Source organism: Hyla sarda, chromosome 4 (assembly GCF_029499605.1).
Source record: "Hyla sarda isolate aHylSar1 chromosome 4, aHylSar1.hap1, whole genome shotgun sequence".
Lineage (NCBI taxonomy): Eukaryota > Metazoa > Chordata > Amphibia > Anura > Hylidae > Hyla > Hyla sarda.
Genome location: NC_079192.1, coordinates 3,678,694 through 3,706,576, shown reverse-complemented (window position 1 = coordinate 3,706,576; position 27,883 = coordinate 3,678,694). Strand labels below are relative to the sequence as shown.

The window sequence follows — 27,883 nt, the reverse complement described above, 5'->3', positions numbered from 1 at the left end:
TAGGGTGATAGTTGGATCAGTTTTAATGAAGGGATAGAATTAGGAAGAATAGTAGGGGGAGTTAGGGAAAGAGTTTACATTTCTTCAGTGTATCAGATCTGCCATCCTTCTCCCTGGTGGTGGGCTGTTGCATGTGCACCATAGCTTTTTGTTTTGTTTTCAGCTGATATGGTATGAAGGGCTTACAGGCACTGAACTTGGGCCTAAATTGGGTTATGGTCTTGTATATAAGGTTGTATTTAGTTGGTTGGTTGGAGTGCTAGGTGGGGAGGGTGTATGTGTGGGTGGTGGGGTTTTGTTTCTTAGGGGACCTGACATGGGTCAGCTAAGGACTTGGACTTAAGAACTGTATGAACGGTTATGCACTGACCCATGTACAGGAAGGGAGGTGTGGGAGAGGGCACAGTTTTAGTGTAGGATTTATTTTAGGGTTTTTGTATGTAGTTTTGTGAGGCACATTTATTATATTTGTATGTATACTGTGTTATGTATATTGTTTTATATTATTTATTTGTTGGTATATTGTGTTATGTATGTGTGTGTATGTGTGTGTATATATATATATATGTAATATATATATATATATATATATATATATATATATATATATGTATATATATAATGTATGTATATATATATATATATATATATATATATATATGTGTATATATATATATATATATATATATATATATATATATATGTGTATGTGTATATATAATTTTATTTTTTTTCTTCCCCCAAGTATGGATGATTTTGAGTTATAGCCAGGTGGTGCTGAATTTTATGTTGGTTTATTTATTTCATTTAATTAGCCAAGTTGAGCTAATTTACATTTTTTTATTTTATTTATTTATTTATTTTTTATTGTGAATGTGAGTGTGAATTTCATAGTTTGGTATAGTTTGGTATATTTTAGAATTTATTAAAGCTGGGCTGGCCGGTCAGGCAGGGTTTTGTTTTATTTTACATTTCTGTTGTAGCTAGTTAAGCTTGTTTTGTGTTTTCGTTTTTGGAATTGTTTTGTATTTTTATAATAAAAAAGAGTGTCAGCAGAGAGCACTGTGGTCAGATTGAAAATAACTATACAACTTCCTCTGTAGTATACAGCAGCTGGAAGGAACTATACAACTTCCTCTTTACACCATCCCTGAGAACCTGGTTAAGGGTTTCTGTGAGGAAAGGAACACAGAGATGTTGTTATTATGGTATGATGGGGGTAATTGGTTGTGGGAGATAGAACAAATTTTGAGTAGTTCTATCACAGTAAAAGGGTTGGTAACTAAAAATAACCATATCTCCAAGATAGAAGAAAATGACGGAACACTCACCCTTTGCTTCTTTTTTGAATATCAAAAACTTACAGATTCCAGTGCAGGGAGGCAGTCAAGCGAGGTGCGGGGATGTTCGGGCAAAGGCTGCTGCCTGAACATCCCCGCACCACGTTTGACTGCATCCCTGCGCTTGAACCTGTAAGTGTTTGATATTCAAAATAGAAGCTATTTTGAAGACAGCAGAGGGTGAGTGCCCCGTCATTTTCTTTCTTCTTGAAGATATGTTTATGGGTCATCAACCTGATTGAAAAGGAAGCATCGCAACTGCTATACACACGCTACAGGATTGCTTGTTCTATGCGAATTGTTAGATGGTTGTCTTTAAGCATTGGAAGCTCTGCCGGGCTGTATGGAGTAATTCACAAAATAACCAGTTCATACATTGAAACCCTTCTCATCGTATTTGCTTTTTTAGTTTTTTGATGGTCTCTGTAATGTCCTTATTTCTTAAACTGTATATGATGGGATTCAGCATGGGGGTTACCACAGTGTACAATAATGAGGCGACCTTGATAGCATTTAGAGAAACCCCTTTTGTTGGAATCATGTAAACAGTAATCAATGTCCCATAGAACATACAGACGACTATTAGGTGAGAACTACAAGTAGAGAAGGCTTTGCTCCTCTGGAGCTTGGATGAAAGGCTGAGGATGGTGGAGATGATGGAGCCATAAGATGTTACAGTCATCAAAAAGGGTAAAATCAATGAAAACACACTTAAACACAAAATCTCCAACTCCACCTTAGATGTTTCAGAGCAAGACAGCTCTAGTATTGGTGTAAAATCACAAAAGAAATGGTCAATGACATTTGGGCCACAGAATTCCAGTCCAAAAATGGAAAAATTGGTCACAAGGATAAGTGAAGCCCCCAAAATCCAAGCAAAAATAATCATTTTCAAGGTCAGGGCAAAATCCATGATTGTGGTGTAGCGGAGAGGGTTACAGATGGCTACGTATCTATCATAAGCCATTGCAGCTAGTAGGAAGCACTCAAGAGACTCACAACATCCAAAGATAAAAAGCTGGGTGATACAACCTGAAAAAGACACATCCGACCCTTCAGTGATTATACCGGAAAGAGTATTAGGGACAATATCTGTGGTCAGCAAAATATCCGATATGGACAACTGTGTGAAGAAGAAGTACATGGGGGAATGGAGGGTCCGGCTGTAGGACACCAGGGCCATGATCAAGAGATTCCCACATATTGTCACACAGTAAACCCCAAGGAGCAGGATGAAGAGGAGGATCTTGATATTGTGGATGTTTTTGAATCCAAGAAGAAATATCTCACTGACTGTGGTGAGGTTCTTCTTATTCATTGCCTTAAAATAAAACCGAGTAAAGATGAGGTCAGGATGAGGGCTTTATACTCACAAATTCAATTATTATTTTTTTCTACCTTATGTCAACAGAGTTCTGCTCCTGAGCTCGATATACAAGAAATATTCAAGTAGTGGTACAAAAAAGTCTGTCCGTCTTGGCACCCGCCTATCCAGCATAGGACAAAAACACTCAGTATTAGAAATGTATCTGTCCATCATTGTCTCCCCCCAGTTATATACTCCTTATGATCTGGTGCTGCTGACGCCTGGGTGTGATGGTGCTGACACATGGGTGGTGGAGCTGATGGTCTTGTACAAGGCAGGAGGAAGATAGAGAAATGTCCATGTACAAAGCTTCTTCATATCAGATACATTAGAGCAATAAAGATAAAAATTGGTGAATATTCCACATATGAAACGCTCTGCTATAACACAATACATGTTACACTATGACATATTTCATTCACTACTTAATTTAGCCGAAGGACATGAATCTAAAACTGATAAAACTGACCTCGTAAATTCTTACTTATAAAAAGGACACGTGGAAAGTCCTCAGCAATGTGGATGGTAAAATACATAGAAAGGAAAGAACATGAAGGGCTGAATTGGAACATTCTTTATAGCTAGGATCATGTCCTGTGATGTCCTTTTTGTTCTACATGGAAATAATATTTGCATCTTATTTTTTGGTCAGTAAAATTTTGATTCCCTTCATGCTCTGTGTCTTTAAATTAACTGACAACTCACTGTAGGGTAATATTGCTTTACCATGTGGATGATCTTATCACCTTGTGTATCCTCTAAAGTCTCTTATTCTCTTCAGAAGATTTCTTCATACTCATTGGGAGGTCGCCTAGTAAAATTAGTTCCTGGGGTCATGTTGTTAGTCGGAAACAGCATTGGACTCAGATCTGGATATGTTTGGGAGAGGGTTCGATGACAGTCTTTCGTATATCTCATATGTGCAGGGATACAGTGCACTCTAGTCTTACCCCGAGCCCCTGTCCCTGCCTATTGCGTACTCGCCATAAAATGGTGACTCCACAACTTGAAGACATATAAATACATATAAAAGTTCATATAAATACTCTGTTATTAGTGTTGAGCGGCATAGGCCATATTCGAATTCGCAAATATTCGCGAATATATGGACGAATATTCGTTATATATTCGCGAATATTCGTATATTCGTTATATTCTTGTTATATTTTCGCATATGCGAAGATTCGCGTATGCGAAAATTAACATAAGTGAATATTGGCATATACAAAATTAACACGCACGAAAATTCGTATATGCGAAAATTAGCATATGCAAATGTTCGCATATGCGAATTTTCGCACGCCAGTCTCAGACAGTAGTATTACAGCCTTCTTTACACCACACAAGCTGGAAGCAGAGAGGGGTGATCACTGTGATGTGTACTGTGAAAAAAAAAAAAAAAAAAAAAACGAATATTCGTAATTACGAATATATAGCGCTATATTCGCGAAATTCGCGAATTCGCGAATATGCAATATTCGCGAATAATATTCGAATTGCGAATATTCGCGAGCAACACTATCTGTTATATACCCTTTGTTGGCAATGACAGAGGTCAAACGTTTTCTGTAAGTCTTCACAAGGTTTTCACACACTTTTGCTGGTATTTTGGCCCATTCCTCCATGCAGATCTCCTCTAGAGCAGTGATGTTTTTGGGCTGTCACTGGGCAACACAGACTTTCAACTCCCTCCAAAGGTTTTCTATGGGGTAGAGATGTGGAGACTGGCTAAGCTACTCCAGGAGCTTAAAATGCTTCTTGCGAAGCCACTCCCTCCATTGCCCGGGCAATGTGCTTGGGATCATTGTCATGCTGAAAGACCCAGCCACGTTTCATCTTCAATGTCCTTGCTGATGGAGGAAGGTCTTCACTCAAAATCTCACAATACATGGCCCCATTCATTCTTTCCTTTACACGGATCAGTCGTCCTGGTCCCTTAGCAGAAAAACAGCCCCAATGCATGATGTTTCCACCCCCATGCTTCACAGTAGGTATCGTGTTCTATGGATGCAACTCAGCAATTCTTTCTCCTCCAATCACGAGTTGAGTTTTTACCAAAAGTTTTACTTTGGTTTCCTCTGACCATATGACATTCTTCCAATCCTCTTCTGGATCATCCAAATGCTCTCTAGCAAACTTCAGTCAGGCCAGGACATGTACTGGCTGAAGCAAGGGGACACGTCTGGCACTGCACTAGAGGGAGCTAAAGGGCAAAATATATAGACAGGAGCGTGGATGAGTGAGTGAGTCTGTATTCAGATTCAGTTTTTTTTAAGACATGATAAAAAACATAAGTCTGAACACAGCCTTCATTTCCTTTGTAGATATCCTCCTGTTGATATAGTTCAAAACCCACTGAGAGAGCCCAAAATGTACTCTTTTTTGATGGTTCTTTTTTGTTTTTCTTTAACAGATACATGTATGTGAAGGACTATGGAGGGTTCAGAGGGTGTTTTTTTTTTTCTAGGATGGTTCTGAAAAATAGGGGCATCTCACTTTAGATATTTATTCAAGAAAAAAGTCCCCCCCCTGATTTCATAATCAGCCTGATACAAAACAAGCAGTAGCAGATGGCTCCTGCTACTAAGCCTGCAAAGTGATTTTAGAAAAACACACATAACAGAAAAAATATTTACCTCCAAAGCCCACGTTTATTAAAGAAAAAAAAAACATGTAGTCCTTAAAAGGCAGTCCTCCGCATACACAGATCTAAAAAAGGGATAAGCACCAACAAATGATAACAGGCTGTATTCACATGACTAAAAAGTAAAAAGTCTTGTTAAAAACAAAGTGTGAAAAATGTTTGGGGTGCCATCCCAAAGTTTGCAGGGGTACCAGCAACCGGACCCCCAGCTATAACATGTCTAGGGGCAGAGTTCCCCTTTAAAATTGTCCTCATCTGACCCCCATAACCCTTTTTTTTTTACCCTATACAAGAAAGTATGAGGCTCATTTTTTTGTGCTGTGAATTGAAGTTTTTATTAGTACCATTTTTGTTTTGATTGTAATTTTTTAATTGCATTTTATTCATTTTTAAGGGTATATAAAGTGACAAAAAAATCAGCATTTCCGAACTTTGGATTTGTTTACGTTTACACCATTGGCCATTCAATTTAATCAAGGTTATTTTTTAATAGTTCGGACATTTCCACACGCAGAGATACTAAACATGATTAACACCATAAGCATTGTATTACAGCATTGTATTACAGAGAGGGGCAGAGAACTGTGTACGGTGTCCCTTTTAGGACACCGTCAGTCATCAGCAGTACCTCCGTCCTCTGTCAGGAAAAACAGCGTCCCGCCTCCTCCCTCGGACCAATCGCCGTCAGTTGTCGGCAGCAACTACGTCAGGCGAAATGGAGTCCCGCCTCCTCCCTCAAATCAATCGCTGTCATCCTTCAGCAACAACTCCCTCAACTGAAAGTCCCTCATCCAAAACGCAGTCATGCCTCAGAAGATTCTCTCTCAGACGCATAGCAGAGCCGACATTGAATAGCATGTACAGCAGAACCTGTATAGCAGAGAGCCGAAACTGACTCGGCTCTGCTACACGGCAGGAAGGTTTTTCGTCTAAGGGATGACAGAGTTTTGGATCAGAGACTTTAGAATGACAAATGAGGGAGGAGGGAGTTGTGGCTGACGCCTGATGGAGATTGGTTCGAGGGAGGAGACAGGACGTTGTTTTGCCTGACGGGGGACGGAGTTGCGGCTAACGACTGACAGCGATTGGTCCGAGGGAGGAGACAGGACGTTGTTTTGCATGAAGGAGGACGGACGTACAGCTGACGATTGACGATGTCCTAAAATAGACACCGTAGCTGTGTGTTGCCTCATACATTTCAACAAGCTGCCTCAACTTCATAAACCTTAGCAGAGGAGGCAGGAACAATTTTTCAGCTCCACTCGGTGCCTTTGTTCCACAACAACTCTGCTGGTTATACTGGTCTGTAGATGGTATAATACTCAGCAGTCCATTCCTAATAGTCTTTGACAGAGTGCAATTTTGGGTTTAGTACACAGCTTTTGTTTGTTGCAGCACTGATGTGTATTGCTGGTGTTGTCCAAAACTATGTTTTTTTTTTTAATTAAGTGTACTATAGTGCATTTTTCTGCCATCTTTGTTCCACATCAAATGGTCTGTTAATTTGTCAAGGGCCTAGATACTGTGAAAGTCCAGGAAAAAGTACTCACCAGCTGGTGTTTTTACTTTTTAAAGTGTACTGTACCACATTTTTCTGCCCTCATATGTGCATACCACATACCTAATATTTTGTACCTATTAATCTGTCAAGGGCCTAGTTACTGTGAAAGTCCAGGCAAAAATAATAAAAGACTGGTGTTTTACCCCAGTGCTTTTTTAAGTGTACTGTAGCGCATTTTTCGGCCCTCATAAGTGCATACCACATAATTTCATCAAGTAGTGTACTATTTTGTACCTGTTAATCTGTCAAGGGCCTACATACTGTGAAAGGACAGCCAAAAGCACATACCTGCTGCTGTTTTAGACAAATACTGTTTGAAGCGTAGTGAAGCGTATTGTACTCACCATATATACACACTAAGTATGTCAGGCAGAGAAGTGCCAGGACGTGCACAGAGGAGTGAAAGAAGCCTAAATTCATCAGGCAGAGGTCGTAAAAATCTAGGGGCGAGTGGCAGCAGAAGTCTCAGAGAGAGGCCTGAGCTCCTGGCATCTTGTGTCTCGACCAGCAACCCATCTGCCGTCATCAATTGGTTGACAACACGGTCATGCACTTCATCACAAGTGACAACTGATACCACCAGTCAACAGTCGGTGGGTTCCTCAGACACAACCCTCAGTTGGCATGGCCCAAGAGCAGTCCCTGTCCTCCCATTGCCTCTGTCCTATGCTGTTCCCTCCCCTCCAGAAGTATCTTATGCTGTGGGTTCAGCTCCACTATTCACTGAGGACGATCTAATAGAGGACAGTCAGCAGCTACTGCCCAGCCACAATGTGGAGGAGACATCCACCGTTTCATCCGCCAGGCGAGCAAGCAGTGATGAGGAGAGTGACGTGGGAGGCGGTGTTGCCAACGTTCAGGGTCCTGAAGCAGACACTGTTGAGAAACCTGAGGAGGACATCAGTGACATGCAGACACCTGTTGATGATGATGAAGCCGATCGCAATTGGGAGCCGGGTGCAGAAGGGGCTTCATCATCATCATCAGGAGAAGAGGGTTTCAGGTTGCCCGTGAGGCAGCAGCTGATCCAGCAAGGTAGTAGCATGGTTGGCATTCAGCATGGTGGCAGAAGTAGAAATTCTGGAGCCAAATATGCCCGGGGGAGACCACCTGCTTAGTGGCAGCAAACCTTCCTGGGAAGTAGTAGAACAGGGGTTCCTGGAGATGGCGGCAGTAGCAGTCAATTAGTGCAGATTGTTGGTGGGAAAATCAGCTACTCACATAGCCACATGCAAGATATGTCGGTAGAAGGTGAAGCGTCGCCAGGGTCCCATTGTTGGCCCTACGGCCCTGTGTCAAGATACTCCTTCTCCTCCTTCTTCTAGTCAGCCATTCCGCCAACAATCCATCTTCGAAGCCATGTCCAAGAGGCAACAGTATGCGCCCACTCACCCAACGGCGCAGAAGCTGAATGTGCTCCTGTCCAAGTTGCTGGTGCTGCAGTCCCTCCCTTTTCAAGTTGTAGACTCTGCACCTTTCAGAGAACTGATGGCTTGTGCCGAGCTGAGGTGAAGAGTGCCAAGCCGTCATTTCTTTGCAAAGAAGGCAGTACAAGCCCTGCACAATTTTGTGGAAGAGAAGGTGGTCCAGTCCTTGAGCATGTCGGTGTGTACCAAAGTGCACGGCAGTGCCGACGTCTGTAGCAGTAACTATGGTCAGGGACAATACATGTCCTTTACCGCTCACTGGGTGAATGTGGTTCCTGCACAGCCACAACACCAACTTGGACAGGTTATGCTGCTTCCTCTTTCATGATCTCAGGCTGTTGGTCCTGTGACAGTGTGCGACTCTGTATCCTCATCCTCTATCGTTTCCTCAGCCTCCACTGCCCAAACGAGTCTCAGTTGTCCTTCAGCATACCATGTGTGCAGGGCACGGTGGTGTCACTCTGTTCTTCACATGGTTTGCCTTGGCGAACAGAGTCACTCAGGTTAGGAACTGCTAAAAGTCATTTGTAAAGAAATCGGAGCATGGCTTACTTCACAAAAGCTGGAAATGGGAACCTTGGTGACTGACAACGGGAAGAACATCTTGCAGGCGGTGCGACTGGGAAGGCTGAGCCATGCACCCTGCATGGCACACGCGTTCAATCTGGTTGTCAAGCAGTTCCTGAAGTGTTCCCTCCATTTGTGTGACATCCTAACAATGGGAAGGAAACTTTGCATGCACTTCAGCCACTCGTACACCGCAAAGCACACCCTCCTTTAGCTGCAGTGTCAGAACGTTATCCCACAACATAGTCTGATTTGTGAAATTTCCACACGTTGAAATTCCACCCTCCATATGTTGGATCGACTGTACGAACAGAGAAAAGCCATTACCGATTTATTGATGATCCAAGTGGAAAAGGAGGACTCCCCTGTGTAACTTCAATGTCAACCAGTGGCAGCTCATACGTGACACCTGCCATTTGCTCAGGCCCTTTGAGGAAGCCACATTATTAGTCAGTCGGCAGGATTAGGGGATGAACAACATAATTCCACTGCTTCATTTCCTTCAACACATGTTGGAAACAGTGGCTGGTCAGGGCAATGGAGACGTGGCGCCTACTTCTCACGGCCACATGAGCCCTGTTGGGGCTGAACTGGAGGAGGAGGAGGGCGGGGGGGTACAGTGGAGCACAGTTTAGGTTTCGCCAAATGTTTGGTTTTTCTAGTAATTTGACAGGAGAGGAGGAGCAGGAGCAGCCAGAGGAGCTATAGGGTTATGAGGAAGGTGAGACAGATGACCCAGACACACCGTGCCAGTATGCAGTGGGTATGGAGGCAGGGAATCCCTCCGAGTCACTAGCACAAATGGCACGATATTTGCTTGCTTGCATCTCCCTACACCTTTGTGTGCATTTTAACACTATCCCTACCAACAAAAGGCATACTTTGTCCACCCTCCAGTGTAGCATCAGAGAGTTTTCAGTGTGGCAGGCAGGGTTCCTGTGAAACCGCGATGTCCCGATAAGCTGAGAGGCCTTTACCTGCCTCCTCGCCATCCGATCAGTCTTCTGATGTTCCCAGCCAGCCTTGTAGGCTGGAGCAGCAGAGCACCGATAACACTGATCTATACTATGCTATGGCATAGCATTGAACAATATATGCCATCAAAAGATCACAAGGTATAGCCTCCTATTAAAAAAAGTTAATAAAAGGGAATTAACCCCTTCCTAATAAAATTTTGAATCTCCCCTTTTTCATTTTTTTAATAAAATAATAAAATTTAAAATTAAAAATAGTGTGGTACTGCCGCATGTGTAAATGTCCGGACTATTAAAATATAAGGTTAGCTAAACCACATAGTCAATGGCGTTTCCATAAAAAAAAATACCAAAGTCCAAAATTGTGCATTTTTGGTCATTTTATATACCATAAAAACTAATAAAAAGCGATCAAAAAGTCCCATCAAAACAAAAATGGTACCAGTAAAAACAACAGACCACGGCAAAAAAGATGAGCCCTAATATAGCCCCGTATGCGTAAAAAAAAAAAAATTATAGAAAAATGACAATTTTAAACATACTAATTTTGGTGCATGTAGTTATGATTTTTAAATAGTAAAATAAAATAAAACCTACATTAACCCCTTAAGGACTCAGGGTTTTTCCGTTTTTACACTTTCGTTTTTTCCTCCTTTCCTTTTAAAAATCATAACCCTTTCAATTTTCCACCTAAAAATCCATATTATGGCTTATTTTTTGCGTCGCCAATTCTACTTTGCAGTGACATTAGTCATTTTACCCAAAAATGCACGGCGAAACGGGAAAAAAATCATTGTGCGACAAAATCGGAAAAAAAACGCCATTTTGTAACTTTTGGGGGCTTCCGTTTCTACGCAGTGCATATTTCGGTAAAAATTACACCTTATCATTATTCTATAGGTCCATACGGTTAAAATGATCCCCTACTTATATAGATTTGATTTTGTCGCAGTTCTGGAAAAAATCATAACTACATGCAGGAAAATTTATACGTTTAAAAATGTCATCTTCTGACCCCTATAACTTTTTTTATTTTTCCACGTACGGGGCGGTGTGAGGACTCATTTTTTGCGCCGTGATCTGATGTTTTTATTGGTATGATATTTGTTTTGATCGGACTTTTTGATCACTTTTTATTCATTTTTAATGGTATAAAAAGTGACCAAAATACGCTTTTTTGGACTTTGGAATTTTTTTGCGCGTACGCTATTGACCAAACGGCTTAATTAATGATATATTTTTATAGTTCGGACATTTACACACGCGGCGATACCACATATGTTTATTTTTTATTTTTTTTACACTGTTTTTTTTTTTTTATGGGAAAAGGGGGGTGATTCAAACTTTTATTAGGGAAGGGGTTAAATGACCTTTATTAACACTTTTTTTAACTTTTTTTTTGCAGTGCTATAGGTCCCATAGGGACCTATAAAACTGCACACACTGATCTCCTATGCTGATCACTGGCGTGTGATCAGCATTATCGGCGCTTGACTGCTCCTGCCTGGATCTTAGGCACGGAGCAGTCATTCGCCGATCGGACACCGGGGAGGCAGGTAAGGGCCCTCCCGGTGTCCGATCAGCTGTTTGGGACGCGGCGGTCCCGAACAGCCCGACTGAGCAGCCGGGTCACTTTTAGTTTCACTTTAGAAGCGGCGGTCAGCTTTGACCGCCGCTTCTAAAGGGTTAATACCGCACATCGCCGCGATCGCGCGCGGGTCCCGGCCGTTGATTAGCGCCGGGACCGACGCGATATGATGCGGGATCGCGGCGCAATCCCGCTTCATATCCTGGGAGCCGGCGCAGGACGTAAATATACGTCCTGCGTCGTTAAGGGGTTAATCATTTATCCTTGTAACCAAATGGACCTACAGAACAAAGATATGGTGTCATTTTTACTGAAGACGGAAGCCCCTAAAAGTTACAAAATGGTGTTTGTTTTATTTTTTATTTCACCCCACAAATGATTTTTTTTGTTTCACTGCAGATTATGTTATAAAATAAGTGATTTAATTACAAAGTACAATTATCGACACAAAGTACAAGCCCTTATATGAGTCTGTAGGTGCAAAATTGAAAGCGCTATGATTTCTTAGAAGGGGAGGAAGAAAAAATGAAAGAGCAAAAACTGGGAGGTTAATGGCTGCAGTAAAACAAAAAAGCACTGCTCTCCGTCCACCAGAACACAGATGTGATTAGAATGTGAAACGCTGCTGGAAAAAGCTTTTCTGTGTAACACACAGCGATGTCCATCCTATCCCTCTGCAGTGTAATGAATGAAGTGACGAGACTCAATATAGCTGCCGATTATATAGGACTGTGACATCACAGAGGTGACTGGCTGCTGATAGGCTGCATCCTGCATGTGATTCAGGGTCATCCCGCCTTCCCAGCGTTCCTTCCCCATGTACTGACATGTGGATCCACCATTTTAGATGCCCTGAAGCCTGGATGGCACTAAATGGAGTTTAATGAAGATATTCGCGCAATAGAATCGCAGCAATATTCGCATTCATTGTGAATCTAATTTTTCATGAAATTTGTTACGAATTTGGGTTTGTCAGCTTCAATTCGCTCATCGCTACATCACATCAATACTTGGTGGTGAAGGTGGCACATGGTGTTTTCCACACCTTTCCTTTTGTTAGATTTAAATAAAAATTTGGGTCCATATATCTTATCCTAAGCATATTATTAAAAGATAAGTTTTACGTAATGCATATCCTCAATACTTACTTGTGCACACTAACAATTAGACGAAATAGACCGTTTTCTTCTGCCTATCGGCCTCAGCTACTATTCTGATCCTGTCACCCGCCTGATGCCACACATCTGATGCCAAGTTCTCCTTCTTTCACCCACCTTCGTCACTGGGTCCTGGTATTGCCACCCACCACACAACTCTGTCATCGGGTCACTTTCAGGACTCCTGATGCTGCTGCTGCCACCTCCAGGCAGTGTCATTCTGCCACCATATGTTCTCCTCATGCTACTGTCAGCTCCAGGTTGTGTCATTCTGCCACTATGTGGTCTCCTCATGCTGCTGCCAGCTCCAAGCTGTGTAATTCAGCCACTATATGGTCTCCTCATGTTCTGCCACCTCCAGGCTGTGCAATTCAGCAACTATATGGTCTCCTCATGCTGCCGCCCCTCCACGATGTGTCCTTCAGCCACTACATGGTCTCCTCATGCTGCCACCACCTACACGCTGTGTCATTCAGCCACTATATGGTCTCCTTATGTTGCCGCCACCTCCAGGCTGTTACATACTGTTGCCATTTGGTCTCCATTGGCTCATGTCAGTTTTTTTTATAGCTTTTCGACCAAATTAAATTGATATCAAACAACATTTTTCTGAAAATTCTGCTAATGGATCACTAGTCCTCATATGTTATCTCTGTAATTATCATAAGAAACAGGTTGGAGAGGGAAAATTAAACCATAACTGGTTATATGAGTCAAAGTTTGATACGTAGTTTCGCAATGCCAGCCGTTCTTACTTACATATTCATGGCTTAATATTTATCGACAAGCATTTGATACCGGCAGGATCTACCTAGTAGCCCTCATGGGTCAGGCCTGAGAGGGAGTACAAACTGACACAATACTCTACATAGGCTGCCGCCACCTCCAGGCTGTGTCATTGTGCTGCCCTATGGTCTTGGCATGCTGCTGCCACCTCTAGGCTCTGTCATTGTGCTGCCATGTGATATCCTTGTTATATTGATCTTGTAGTTTTACAGTTATTTATTCAAAGTCAACGCTTCAGTCACCCAGGCCAATCAGTCATAAGCATGGGGGGGAGCTGAGAGGCAGGGGTTGGGACAGGTGGTAGCTGGCCTCGCGACAGACCCCAAGCTAGCTTTTAAGATACAAGTACGAACCTTTTCACTGCTGCAACTTACAGCAGTATGCACCCACTCATCCAACGGAACAGAAGCTGAATGTGCTCATGTCCAAATTGCTGGTACTGCAGTCCCTCCCTTTTTTAAGTGGACACCCAGAGTATGGGGGTGCACTGAGAGGTGGTAGCTGGCCTCGTGGTGGACCACCAGCTCGATTTTAAGATACAACTAGGAGCTTTTCCATAGTTTACACTTCAGGAATTATACACTATTGGAGCTGGAATTACTTCGGCTGCTGGCACCAGACTTGCCCTCCAATGGGTCCTTGAAAGAGGATTTAAAGTTTGCTCATTCCAATTATCAGGCTCTGTCATTGTGCCGCTGTGCGGCAGTGATTCTAATAGCGATACCTGTAATCTGCATGTCATTGTGAATAACAGTATTATCTCACTACCCCAGCACACACCCTATGCGTGTTGTGACAAAGCAAAGTGTTCTACACCCCTATTGAGGCTCTCTGTATCCTGAAAATAGCCGTTTTTAATAGCGAATAAATATTGCATCAAATAAAATTTTTCCAGAAAATTTGGCGAATTGGCCTAATTGAATTTTCCAAAAATTCGCTCATCTCTAGTGGCCTCCATACAAAGCTGTTAACACGTTTTAATCGCCGCGTCCCCGACAGCCTACAGGACACCGGGAGGGCCCTTACCTGCCTCCTCGGTGTCCGATCGGTGAATGACTGCTCCGTGCCTGAGATCCAGGCAGGAGCAGTCAAGCACCAATAACACTCATCACAGGCGTGTTAATACATGCTTGTGATCAGGATGAGAGATCAGTGTGTGCAGTGTTATAGGTCCCTATGGGACCTATAACACTGCAAAAAAAAAGTTAAAAAAAAGTGTTAATAAAGGTCATTTAACCCCTTCCCTAATAAAAGTTTGAATCACCCCCCTTTTCCCATAAAAAAAATAACAGTGTAAAAAAAATAAAAAAAATAAACATATGTGGTATCGTCGCGTGTGTAAATGTCCGAACTATAAAAACATATCATTAATTAAACCGCACGGTCAATGGCGTACGCGCAAAAAAATTCCAAAGTCCAAAAAAGCGCATTTTTGGTCACTTTTTATACCATTAAAAAATTTATAAAAAGTGATCAAAAAGTCCGATCAAAACAAATATCATACCGATAAAAACTTCAGATCACGGCGCAAAAAATGAGCCCTCATACCGCCCTGTACGTGGAAAAATAAAAAAGTTATAGGGGTCAGAAGATGACATTTTTAAACGTATAAATTTTCCTGCATATAGTTATGATTTTTTCCAGAAGTACGACAAAATCAAACCTATATAAGTAGGGTATCATTTTAACCGTATGGACCTACAGAATAATGATAAGGTGTAATTTTTACCGAAATATGCACTGCATAGAAATGGAAGCCCCCAAAAGTTACAAAATGGTGTTTTTTCTACGATTTTGTCGCACAATGATTTTTTTTTCCGTTTCGCCGTGCATTTTTGGGTAAAATGACTAATTTCACTGCAAAGTAGAATTGGCGACGCAAAAAATAAGCCATAATATGGATTTTTAGGTGGAAAATTGAAAGGGTTATGATTTTTAAAAGGTAAGGAGGAAAAAACGAAAGTGCAAAAACGGAAAAACCCTGAGTCCTTAAGAGGTTAAGGGGTTAACCAAGTATGTGGAAATCTTTGAGAAGATCTACTCAAAATGGATGCTCCCAGGCTATCACAACCAAGACTAAGACTATACAATGCTCGGCCTTGATATTTATGATGTGATTTTCTAATGCAATTAATATTTATAAAGAAAAATACAATGACAACACTTGTGCTGTTCTGAAACTACATTAAATGTTAGAATAACACATCTTATCATAAGATTGATGGCTGATGGCTGCAGGAGACAAAATGGAGATTCATGTTTGTCTAGTCTATTTTAACCGGGATAAAACCCCTGACAACATAGTCAAATCGGCAAAGGGTAAACCAAGTACAAGCCAGAGAGTCAAAACAAAAAATGCAGGTATTACAAAATCAGCTTGTAAGAGGATAGTCAAAATACAGGCAAAGGTCAGATTAGGTCAGAATACAAGGACTGGTGCTGCTGGCAGTGCCTGGTGGAGATCCAGGGTGGCACATGAGAAAGTAGGAGCTTAGGAGGATTAGTAATGAAGTAGGTTGAATTATCACAGTAAGGAATTAGGATCCAGGTAGACACAAAACACAAATATGGCTACTACAACTTTGATGATGGACAACCATGGCATTATGGGATGAGGCGGAAAGAAACAGACCCTCAGAAATTATCTAAAGTATGATGTGCTGTGTACCTTGTTTCTTGAGCACCAACAACTTTTCTAGCATATAGGATTATCCTTGTTGGTGGTGCATCCTCCCGGTGATCGGCGTCACGGATGGTCCGGACCGATGAATGCAATGAAGGTAGAAGGGTAAAAGTTGCCGGGTACCTGGCCCAATCCACATCAGTTAAGTTATTCCAAACGAGTGTTGATAAAAGGTATCTTTAATAGCTGGTGAACACAAACGCGTTTCCAGATGGCAACCTCTATCTCAAAGGGAATATGGCTTTACACAGAATGATACAAGTTACAAGTTTAAAAGCACAAAACGGTGCCAAACACTTTCTGACGTCAGGGGGAAGGAAAAGCTGTCGTCACAGGTTGCATAATTTTGTTAAAAAGTTCATTTTTAATTAAATCACAGGTGATTTTAGAGTAAGGAATTGGTGTTGTATATATGTATATGACAGAACAGTTAAAATCTTCTATCATATACGTATATACAACACCAATTCCTTACTTTCCATGACTTTCAAAAGGATGACCCCTGCCAATCAGAGGGTTGGGGGGAATAGTCTTCACTCACTTCTTCCAGTACTTATCACCTGCTGCATGCTCCAGAGCAAGTTGTATAGTTCTTTTAAATCTGACCACAGTGCTCTCTGCTGACACCACTGTCCATGTCAGGAACTGTCCAGAGTAAGAGGGGTTTGTTATGGGGAGTTGCTTCTACTCTGGACAGGTTCTGACACGGACAGAGGAGGCAGCAGAGAGCATTGTGGTCAGATTGAAAAGAACTATACAACTTCCTCTGTAGTATACAGCAGCTGGAAGGAACTGTACAACTTCCTCTTTACATCATCCCTTAGAACCTGGTTAGGGGTTTCTTTGAAGAAAGGAACACAGAGATGTTATTATTACGGTATGATGGGGGTAATTGGTTGTGGGAGTAGTTCTATCACAGTAATAGGGTTTGTAAATTAACTTAAAATAACCATATCTCCAAGATAGAAGAAAATGACAGAGCACCCACCCTTTGCTTCTTTTTTGAATATCAAACACTTACAGATTCCAGTGCAGGGAGGCAGTCAAGAGAGGTGCGGGCATGTTCGGGCGATGGCTGTCAACCAAACATCCCCGCACCACGCTTGACTGCCTCCCTGCGCTTTAACCTGTAAGTGTTTGATATTCAAAATAGAAGCTATTTTGAAGACAGCAGAGGGTGAGTGCCCCGTCATTTTCTTTCTTCTTGAAGATATGTTTATGGGTCCTCATCCTGACTTACGAGGAAGCACCGTAACTGTTATACACACGCTACAGGATTGCATGTGCCATACAAATTGTAAGATGGTTGGCTTTAAGGATTGGAAGCTCTGCCGGGCTGTATGGAGTAATTCACAAAATAACCAGTTCATACATTAAAACCCTTCTCATCCTATTTGCTTTTTTAGTTTCTTGATGGTCTCTGTAATGTCCTTATTTCTTAAACTGTATATGATGGGATTCAGCATGGGGGTTACCACAGTGTACAATAATGAGGCAACCTTAATAGCATTTAGAGAAACCCCCTTTGTTGGAATCATATAAATAGTGATCAATATCCCATAGAACATACAGACGACTATTAGGTGAGAACTACAAGTAGAGAAGGCTTTGCTCCTCTGGAGCTTGGATGAGAGGCTGAGGATGGTGGAGATGATGCAGCCATAAGATGTTACAGTCATCAAAAAGGGTAAAATCAATGAAAACACACTTAAACACAAAATCTCCAACTCCACCATAGATGTTTCTGAACAAGACAGCTCTAATATTGGGGTAAAATCACAAAAGAAATGGTCAATGACATTTGGTCCACAGAATTCCAGTCCAATAATGGATAAAGTGGTCACAAGGATAAATAAAGCCCCCAAAATCCAACCAACAAGAATCATTTTTAAAGTCAAGGAAAAATCCATGATTGTGGTGTAGCGGAGAGGGTTACAGATGGCTACATATCTATCATAAGCCATTGCGGCTAGTAGGAAACACTCATGAGCCTCACAACATCCAAAGATATAAAATTGGGTGATACAACCTGGAAAAGACACGACCGACCCTTCAGTGATTATACCGGAAAGAGTATTAGGGACAATATCTGTGGTCAGCAAAATATCCGATAAGGACAACTGTGTGAGGAAGAAGTACATGGGGGAATGGAGGGTCCGGCTGTAGGACACCAGGGCCATGATCAAGAGATTCCCACATATTGTCACACAGTAAACCCCAAGGAGCAGGATGAAGAGGACGATCTTGATATCGTGGATGTTTTTGAAGCCAAGAAGAAATATCTCACTGACTGTGGTGAGGTTCTTCCTATTCATTACCTGGAAAGAAAATAAAACTGAGTAAAGATGAGGTCAGGATGAGGGCTTTATACTCACAAGTTCAATATTTTTTTTCTACCTTATGTCAACAGAGTTCTGCTCCTGAGCTCGATATACAAGAAATATGCAAGTAGTGGTACAAAAAAGTCTGTCCATCTTGGCACCCGCCTATACAGCATAGGACAAAAACACTCTCAGTATTAGAAATGTATCTTGTCCATCATTGTCTCCCCCCCCAGTTATATACTTCTTATGATCTGGTGCTGCTGACGCCTGGGTGTGATGGTGCTGACACATGGGTGGTGGAGCTGATGGTCTTGTACAAGGCAGGAGGAAGATAGAGAAATGTCCATGTACAAAGCTTCTTCATATCAGATACATTAGAGCAATAAAGATAAAAATTGGTGAATATTCCATATATGAAACGCTCTGATATAACACAATACATGTTACACTATGACATATTTCATTCACTACTTAATTTAGCAGAAGAACATGAATCTAAAACTGATAAAACTGACCTCGTAAATTCTTACTTATAAAAAGGACACGTGGAAAGTCCTCAGCAATGTGGATGGTAAAATACATAGAAAGGAAAGAACATGAAGGGCTGAATTGGAACGTTCTTTATAGGATCCCTGGAAATGCTGTAGGGAACACACGAGACTCCTGTGTACAGCGGAGATTACTCTAATGGGTCACAGAGGGAAAAAAACAAAAAGATTATCTTATTATGTCTTGTTTGGTATCTAACAATAGCTAATGTTGTATTTCACAATCAGTCAAGTGAAAGTAAAAAAAATAAATATATATATATATATATATATATATATATATATATATGTGTATATATATATATATGTATATATATATATATATATATATATATATATATACATATATATATATATATATATATATATATATATATATATCATAGGCTAAATGTTAGCTGTAATTGTGGGAGGGGCAGCTCCTAACACATACATTCGGCTTCAGTCCGTACCTCGATGACGTTCCAGTGGTCTCACTGCATCATGACTGAGTGACCAGTGTACTTCCTGCCGGCCGATGTCTTGTGCTACAAGCACTCTTAGTGCATCTGTAGTGGCGTACTTTGCACAAAGTAAGACTGTGGCTTTGCGGGGGGGGGGGGGGGGGGGGGCTTGGGTATGTGCAGCAGTCGGGCTCAGCTGTGGGCTGATACTCGGCAACGTCTAGGCCGGGGTCTCCCCTCTCCGGGGTCTCCCCTCTCTGCACCAGCATCTCGCTGCTTCTCCACAGCAGGGCAAGCGTACGGGGGGTGGGGCTTTGTCTGCTTCTCAGACCGCCAGCGGTCGGGGCATGATAATGGTGTGTCATGTCACATGCCTTATACATTCTGTATTTTCTTCCTCTAGGTGTCCAAACGCAGATAATAGCATCCACTACGTATTTACGCAGATACAGAAACTTACAGGTGTGGTTGCTATTTGCTACAAACGCACATGTCTCAGTTTCAAACGCATATAAGTAGCCTCTATCAACTCAATACGCAAATAGACAGTACTTACAGTCACGGTTACTATTGGTTACAACTCACATTCTCAGTCCTAAAAACGCACCTAGTAGACTGTCACCTCTATACGCAGATACACAGAGTGTATCTGCGTATAGAGATGACAGAATGCGGTTGCTATAGGTTACAAACTCACATTCTCAGTTCTGAGTGCACATAATAGCCTCTGTCACCTCAATACGCAGATATACAGAACTTTCAGGTGCGGTTGCTATTGGTTACTTCTCACATTCTCAGTCCTAAGCTCACATAAAAGCCTTTATCACCTCTATACGCAGATATACAGTACATGCAGGGGCGGTTGCTATTGGTTACGTCTCACATTCTCAGTCCTAAGCGCATGTAATAGCCTTTATCACCTCTATACGCAGATATACAGAACTTTCAGGGGCGGTTGCTATTGGTTACGTCTCACATTCTCAGTCACTTGTGCATTATAGTCTTGTTTTCCTTTGCTTGGTTTTTATGGATACGTTTTTTTTTTTTTTTTAAGTAAATCTTTATTAAGGTTTACATTAAGAAAATAACAATACAATAACTGCGACTTGTCAGAGAGGGGATACGGTTTTTAGTCTTGTTTTAGGGGCACATTTGCCTTCCTTATTGGGCCAGGCCAGTCGGGCATTTTTTGCTAATACTAAGTGCACGGTCAGCGCCATGTATCATCTGAGTCCACCAGACAGATTGTCCTTAGAGTGCGTGACTACATACTATGTCTATATGAAAGGCAGCAGGTAATGTCATTATTTTGCCTCATTCAAAACTATACTCTCATATTTTGCTGTATCTAATTTCAAGCATTTTACTCCTTTCTACTGTGCGGGTCATAAATCGACAAGTCTTTTGCTGCCACCACATCTGGGTACCATAGATAAACACCATTCTACAAAGTGGTCTGATACTACTCCATTCAGAGCCTGTAGATATTACAGGTGCGTAGCCCTTGCATAAAATCCCAGCACAGGTGTTCGGCATGAATTTAATATATATTTTCCCTTCATCATAGGTGCTTGCATACTTCAGGGCCTAGGGGTCACTACCGTTTCTACCTATTCATTTATTTATACCTCAGCAATTAGTTCGGGTGCGTAAAAAAAATAAAAATAATTCTTAAGGGGTAATGGGGTCCTGTTCCAGGTTATACAGGGGTGTCTTACGTTCATTATCTTCCAGGTATAGGTTCAGGATCTTGTACCATGCTAACCTCATCCAAGCTTTGCGGTATACGCACTTAACTACAGATGCTTCTTCAGGGTAGGCTACCAGTTTAGGTGCTTTTACTACTTACAATCACGGGTGAGGGTCAAGGGTAAGAGTGCAGTGCGTGTTTGGGGGTTACCGCATGCACCATTGTCGTTAGCCTACGGCCAGATTCATACCAGCTACGATCACAGTCACGTTGTTATACTTAAGAATATCACCACCACAATCACTTGGGTTACGCTAAACCAGTCACGTCCTTAGGCTCAACCTCTCTTGACTACAGGCACGTTAGGCACGATTAGACCGGCCCAATCTTAGGCATGTAGGTTACAAAAACCTGTCACGACTACAGGCACGATGATTAGGCTCGAAACCTGTCACAACTACAGGCACGATGCTTAGGCTCAAAACCTGTCATGACTACAGGCACAATGATTAGGCTTGACACCTGTCACGACTACAGGCACGATGATTAGGCTCGAAACCTGTCACGACTACAGGCACGATGATTAGGCTCGAAACCTGTCACGACTACAGGCACGATGATTAGGCTTGAAACCTGTCACGACTACAGGCACGATGATTAGGCTTGACACCTGTCATGACCACATGCACAACAGCTACACTAACCTGTCACGACTACAGGCATGTTGGTCACGGTAGACCTATCATGTTCTTAAAAAAATTACCTGTCACGACTACAGGCACAACAACCACGCTAAACCTGCCATGACTATAGGCGGTTGGTCACGATCAGACGTAGCGTAACAACAAACTAATTGTTATGGGTTCACTACGCATTGCCACATGCATGACGCTCACGCGGGGTGGATCTCGGCTACAAGTATGGGGAGCTCTGCCTTCTATGAATACCATAGGTCCTATGCAGCAAAAGCGGCGGCAGCCTTGATTCAATACGATCACATTGCCAACTGGGCCAACATAGACACTGAGCTCTTCTGCCGTCATTTTGCCGGACTCAGAGCCCCTGCTTGTAGCCAATGCCATGCCATGACCCATACCACGGACTGGTGTAGTGAAGTCAACCTAGCTCCCCAGGTACCTCAAACCAGACAGACCTAGATAAACTGGGCCGTCCTATCAGATACTTAGGCAGATCACAGATCTGCAACAATTTTAATTTCACCTCATGCCATTATAACCAGTGCAGGCTTCTTCATTTATGCTCAATCGGTTTCCGCGCACACCCTTAAAGTATCATGTCCCCAGCGTGGTACATGCAGAGCTACTTAGTGACTATTTACGGGATCATCCTAATAAAGCATGGGTACAGTTCCTTATCAGCGGGTTGATGGAGGGGTTTCACACGGGCTTAGTTTCGCTTCCTCAATCATGTCATGAATGCCAAAAATTGTTGTCAGACAGTATGGACCCAGTCACAGTCACCGCCCTGTTAAAAATAGAGTTAGAGAAAGGGTTTATTATTGGTCCTTTTTCTTCCCCGCCATTTAATCTCTGGAGAGTGAATCCAGTGGGTATAGTGTCGGGGAAATTTTCCAATAAAAAAGGTTAATTTACGACCTCTCTGCGCCTCATTCTTGTCACATCCCCAGCATTAATTTGTTGATACCGTCGGAGGAATTCTCCATGAAATATTCCTCCATAGATGAGGCCATAGAGGTCATTATCCATTTAGGGAAAGGCTCATACTTGTCTAAGGCTGACATAACAGACACCTTTAAATTACTCCCCATCAAACCCAGTCTATGGCAGTGGCACGGCATTAAGTGGGAGGGTCAGTGTTATTTCGTGAGCAAACTGACTGTTACGCCGAGTTCTCCTCTCTGCAGCGCCCCAGTCAGACCCGCTAACCGGGAGCGCTGCACTGTCACTGCCGGCGGGGATGCGATCCGCGTAGTGGGTTGCGCCCACTCGCGGGTCCCATCCCAATATACTCACCTGTCCCGTTCCCCGGCTGTCACGTCCTGGCGCGCGCGGCTCCGCTCTCTAGGGCGCGCGTGCGCCGGCTCTCTAAGATTTAAAGGGCCAGTGCACCACTAATTGGTGCCTGGCCCAATCAGTGTAATTAGCTTCCATCTGCTCCAGGCTTATTTAAACCCACTTCCCCTCTCTGTCCTTGCCGGATCTTGTGGCCTCAGTGCCTAGTGAAAGCGTTTTTGTGTATGCCCTTACCAGTGTTACCAAACCTTCTGCCGTTGCCCTTGACTACGAACCTTGCCGCCTGCCCTGACCTACACCTGAAGGTATGGTTTGGCACCCTTTATTGCATATTTTTGGCAGGCATCACCCTTGTATCCTACCAGCTATTGTGGCATTTATTCCTTATACACTACATTTTGATGTATTTGTGTCCTACCATTGTCCTATACCTTTGTATGTCCACCAGTGCCTATTTATTCCCTTTTTTTCAAATTTTAATATATTTTTTATCACTAAATTGTATTAATAAAGATTGATTTTGTATATTCTATTATCTTGCTGTTTATTCTGTGGTATGGTTCTCTTTTCGGTGTTATAATTACAATCACATTCCTTTACCTACTATATATGTAGGGTTATATGTACCTTTGGTGACAGACGATTTATTTGGTTACCTTTGACTCATAAGTTTCATTTTTTCGGGGAACACATAAGTGGACATAATAATGTAGCGGCAGACGCCTTGTCTAGGCTTAATATTGATCATTTCTTCCAGGTATATCCAGAGGCCAATACCGTTTCCATTCCTACTCCACAACTCAGTTCCCTGATGATGGATTGACGCAACATATAACCCATGCCAAATCACTGATCTCACAGTCACTCTCAGTCAACACGCTCAAGACATACAACACAGCATAGAGGTCACCCCCCCAGCAGCAAATGGGTAACATCAAATACCTACTCGCCTTTGTTGCCTTCTGCCATTCAAACCTCAAACTCTCGCATAATACCATTAAACTGTATCTCTCATGTATCCAGCACTTTCAGTCCCTAGAATGCCCAGATAATCCTTCACTATTTTCTTCCCATCCTAATTGGGCTATCCTAAAAAAGGATCAGTAAAACCAACAGAGCTACAAACACCACATGTTAACAGGTATCCGGGCAGCTGTTCAGGTCCCTGTCACAGGCCTTGTCCAGCCTGCCCTTTGGCCGTAAGCTCAGTCTACTGGTAAAAACGGCCATATATTTAGCATATTACGGCTTTCTCAGACCAGGAGAATTCTCCAGAACTCATCCCTCATCGGCTTTCTTACGGAAATCACAGATCGTGTGGCACAATTCATTTTATATCTTAACACTGTATTCTTCAAAGACTCTTACGCCAGGGGATTTTGTCCAAGTTAAATATTTCCCCACTGGCAATGCCTGGTGTCCTGTTGTAGTAATTAGAGATTGGCTAAACCTCATTGACAATATGGCACCAAATTCTCCTTTATTTTCTGTATCAGGGGTACCATTGAGCACTTCAGTATTTATGAAACACATCCGCGTGTTATTGAAAAATATGGGGGTTAATCAGATGTCCATCTCTGGCCACTCCTTTAGAATCGGAGCAGCATCAACAGGCTCTAAAAATAACACACCAGTACATGTTATCAAGAAATTGGGCAGGTGGAGATCCTCATGTTACTCCCTATATATTCCAGACCCTCATCATGAAATGTCGTTGGCTTTTAAGAGTTTGCTCACGTGATGATACTCCGTTCATGTAATAAACTCCCCTACACACCACCTAATGTTGTCTTTGCCCTCTTTTAAGGTATATCTGTCACAGCAGTTATGGCACAACTCATGCTGCTTAGCTTAGGTTAGGTATGCTCAAGCTTCAGTTCTGATAGTTGTTCGGACCACAAATATATATATATATATATATATATATATATATATATATATATATATTATATATATAGATAGATAGATAGATATACAGATATATATATATATATATATATATATATATATATATATATAGATATATAGATAGATATAGATACAGATATATATATTTATATATATATATATATATAGATATATATAGATATATATATATAGATCTATATATATATATATATATATATATATATATATATATATATATATATATATATATATATATATATATGGGGAAACGCGTTGGGTATTGTAGGTATTAGGAGGATCTCTAATTAAGAGTTTAAAATTGTTTGAATGCCAACGGATTTTTATGTATTTGTGAAGATTGTGTATTTTGTGTAATAGGATTTTATGGAAATTTGTAATAAAGAATTATATTTTTAGCTATTTGTTTTGTAGTTATATTAGTCTTGAACTAGCTAAGTTGGACCCTAGAGTCCACTTTTGTCAGTGATAGTGTCTTTGGAATTAGTAGGGTACATATAGAGTTATAGCTAGGATCATGTCCTGTGATGTCCTTTTTGTTCTAGATGGAAATAATATTTGCATCTTATTTTTTTGGTCAGTAAAATTTTGATTCCCTTCATGCTCTGTGTCTTTATATTAACTGACAACTCACTGTATGGTAATATTGCTTTACCATGTGGAGGATCTCATCACCTTGTGTTTCCTCTAAAGTCTCTTATTCTCTTCAGAAGATTTCTTCATACTCATTGGGAGGTCGCCTAGTAGAATTAGTTCTGGGGATCATGTTGTTAGTCAGAAACAGCACTGGACTCAGCTCTGGATATGTTTAGGAGAGGGTTCTACGACAGTCTCTCATATATCTCATATGGGAAGGGATACAGTGCACTCTAGTCTTTAGTTCAGGAAGGGAACAGCGCCCAGTTGTTTATCCACCATTTAGGGTGGATGGGCAAGTAGGCAGGGAGAGCGGTTTAAGGGTCAGTTTAGGGCTCACTCTCCCTGTCCCCCTGGTCGTTCCCCGACAGCTACAAGTCAAAATAACAAACAACAGCAACACAGTAAGGTCAGGGAAAACAGTCAGAATTCAATAGATAAACATGCACTAATACAACACTAACCAAAGAGACAAAACAAACAGAGAGGATTGTCAGAGTCAGAAGCCAGGAGCAAAAAAAAGTATTTAGTCAGCAACCAATTGTGCAAATGGTCCCACTTAAAAAGATGAGAGAGGCTGTAATTTTCATCAAAGGCAAATCTCAACTATGAGACATAATAAGAAAAAATATCAGCAACTCAGCAATTCTTTCTCCTCCAAACACACGAGTTGAATTTTTTACCAAAGTTCTACTTTGGTTTCATCTGACCATATGACATTCTCCCAATCCTCTTCTCGATCATCCAAATGCTCTCTAGCAAACTTCAGTCAGGCTAGGACATGTACTGGCTTAAGCTGGGGGACATGTCTGGAACTGCATGATTTCAGTCACTGGCGGCGTTGTGTGTTACTGATGGTAGCTTTTGTTACTTTGGTCTGCAGGTCAATCACTAGGTCCCTCCGTGTGGTTCTTGTATTTTTGCTCACCGTTCTTGTGATCATTTTGACACCACGGGGTGAGATCTTGCGTGGAGCCCCAGATTGAGGGAGATTATCAAATGGTCTTGTATGTCTTCCATTTTCTAATAATTGCTCCCACAGTTGATTTCTTCACACCAAGCTGCTTACTTATTGCAGATTTGGTCTTCCCAGCCTGGTGCAGGTCTACAATTTTGTTTCTGGTGTCCGTCGACAGCTCTTTGGTCTTGGACATAGTGAAGTTTGGAGAGTGACTGTTTGAGGGTGTGGACAGGTGTCTTTTATACTGATAACAAGTTCAAACAGGAGCCATTAATACAGGTAACGAGTGGAGGACAGAGGAGACTCTTAAAGAAGATGTTATAGGTCTGTGAGAGCCAGAAATCTTACTTATTTGTAGGTGACCAAATACTTAATTTCCACCATAATTTGCAAATAAATTATAAAAAAATCAGACAATGTGATTTTATGGATTTTTTTCCTCATTATGTCTTTCATAGTTGAGGTTATACCTATGATGAAAATTACAGCCTCATCTTTATAAGTGGGAGAACTTGCACAATTGGTGGCTGACTAAATACTTTTTGCCCCACTGTACAGAGCTGGATAATCACTTACTACTCACACTCTGGTTTGTCTTCTTCTGCTACCTCCTGATGACCACTAGAGGGAGCTAAAGAGAAAAATATATATAGACAGGAGAATCGATGAGTCAGTGAGTCTGTATTCAGATTCCGTTTTTATTCTCCTTCTTTTTTCTTTTGCTTTTTTTGAAGACATGTTAAAAAACGAAAGTCTGAACACAGCCTTCATTTCCTTTGTAGATACCCTCCTGTTGGTGTAGTTCAACACCCACTGAGAGAAGCCAAAATGTACTCTTTTATGAGGGTTATTTTTGTTTTTTGTTTTACAGATACATGTATGTGAAGGACTATGGTGGGTCCAGAGGGTGTTTTCTTTTTCAGTATGGTTCTGAAAAATACGTTAACCATTTTATTAAAGAAAAAAAATGTAGTCTTTAAAAGGCAGTCCTCTGCAACACTGATCTAAAAAAAGGGATAAGCATCAAAATATGATAACAGACTGTATTCACATAAATAAAAAGTAAAGAGACATGTTAAAAACAATGTGTGAAAAATTATCGGGGTGCCGTCCCGAAGTTTGCAAGGGTATCAGCAACTGGACCTTCAGCTATAACATGTCTAGGGGCAGAATACCCCTTTAAAATTGTACTCTTCTGAATCCCATAACCCTTTTTTTGAGTATGAGGCTCAGTTTTTTGTGCTGTGATGTGAAGTTTTTATAGGTAC

At 41.6% G+C, this 27,883-nt stretch overlaps 2 protein-coding genes across 2 annotated transcripts; both read right to left on the bottom strand.

Moving 5' to 3' along the window:
- Positions 1 to 1,728: 1,728 nt before the first annotated feature.
- On the bottom strand, positions 1,729 to 2,658 carry LOC130366705 (olfactory receptor 11L1-like). The gene has a single exon (XM_056569026.1). The coding sequence runs from the start codon at positions 2,656 to 2,658 to the stop codon at positions 1,729 to 1,731; it is 930 nt and encodes a 309-aa protein (XP_056425001.1).
- Positions 2,659 to 17,478: 14,820 nt separating this feature from the next.
- On the bottom strand, positions 17,479 to 18,510 carry LOC130366704 (olfactory receptor 10A7-like). The gene is made up of 2 exons (XM_056569025.1): positions 18,491 to 18,510; positions 17,479 to 18,411 (listed from the first exon to the last, which is right to left on the bottom strand). The coding sequence occupies exon 2, from the start codon at positions 18,406 to 18,408 to the stop codon at positions 17,479 to 17,481; it is 930 nt and encodes a 309-aa protein (XP_056425000.1). The 5' UTR covers positions 18,409 to 18,411; positions 18,491 to 18,510.
- Between the last annotated feature and the right edge of the window lie 9,373 nt (positions 18,511 to 27,883).

What these genes read in the sequence shown, in the direction of transcription:
- LOC130366704 (XM_056569025.1), bottom strand. Translation starts at nt 18,408, where the DNA reads ATGAATAGGAAGAACCTCACCACAGTCAGTGAGATATTTCTTCTTGGC.
- LOC130366705 (XM_056569026.1), bottom strand. Translation starts at nt 2,658, where the DNA reads ATGAATAAGAAGAACCTCACCACAGTCAGTGAGATATTTCTTCTTGGA.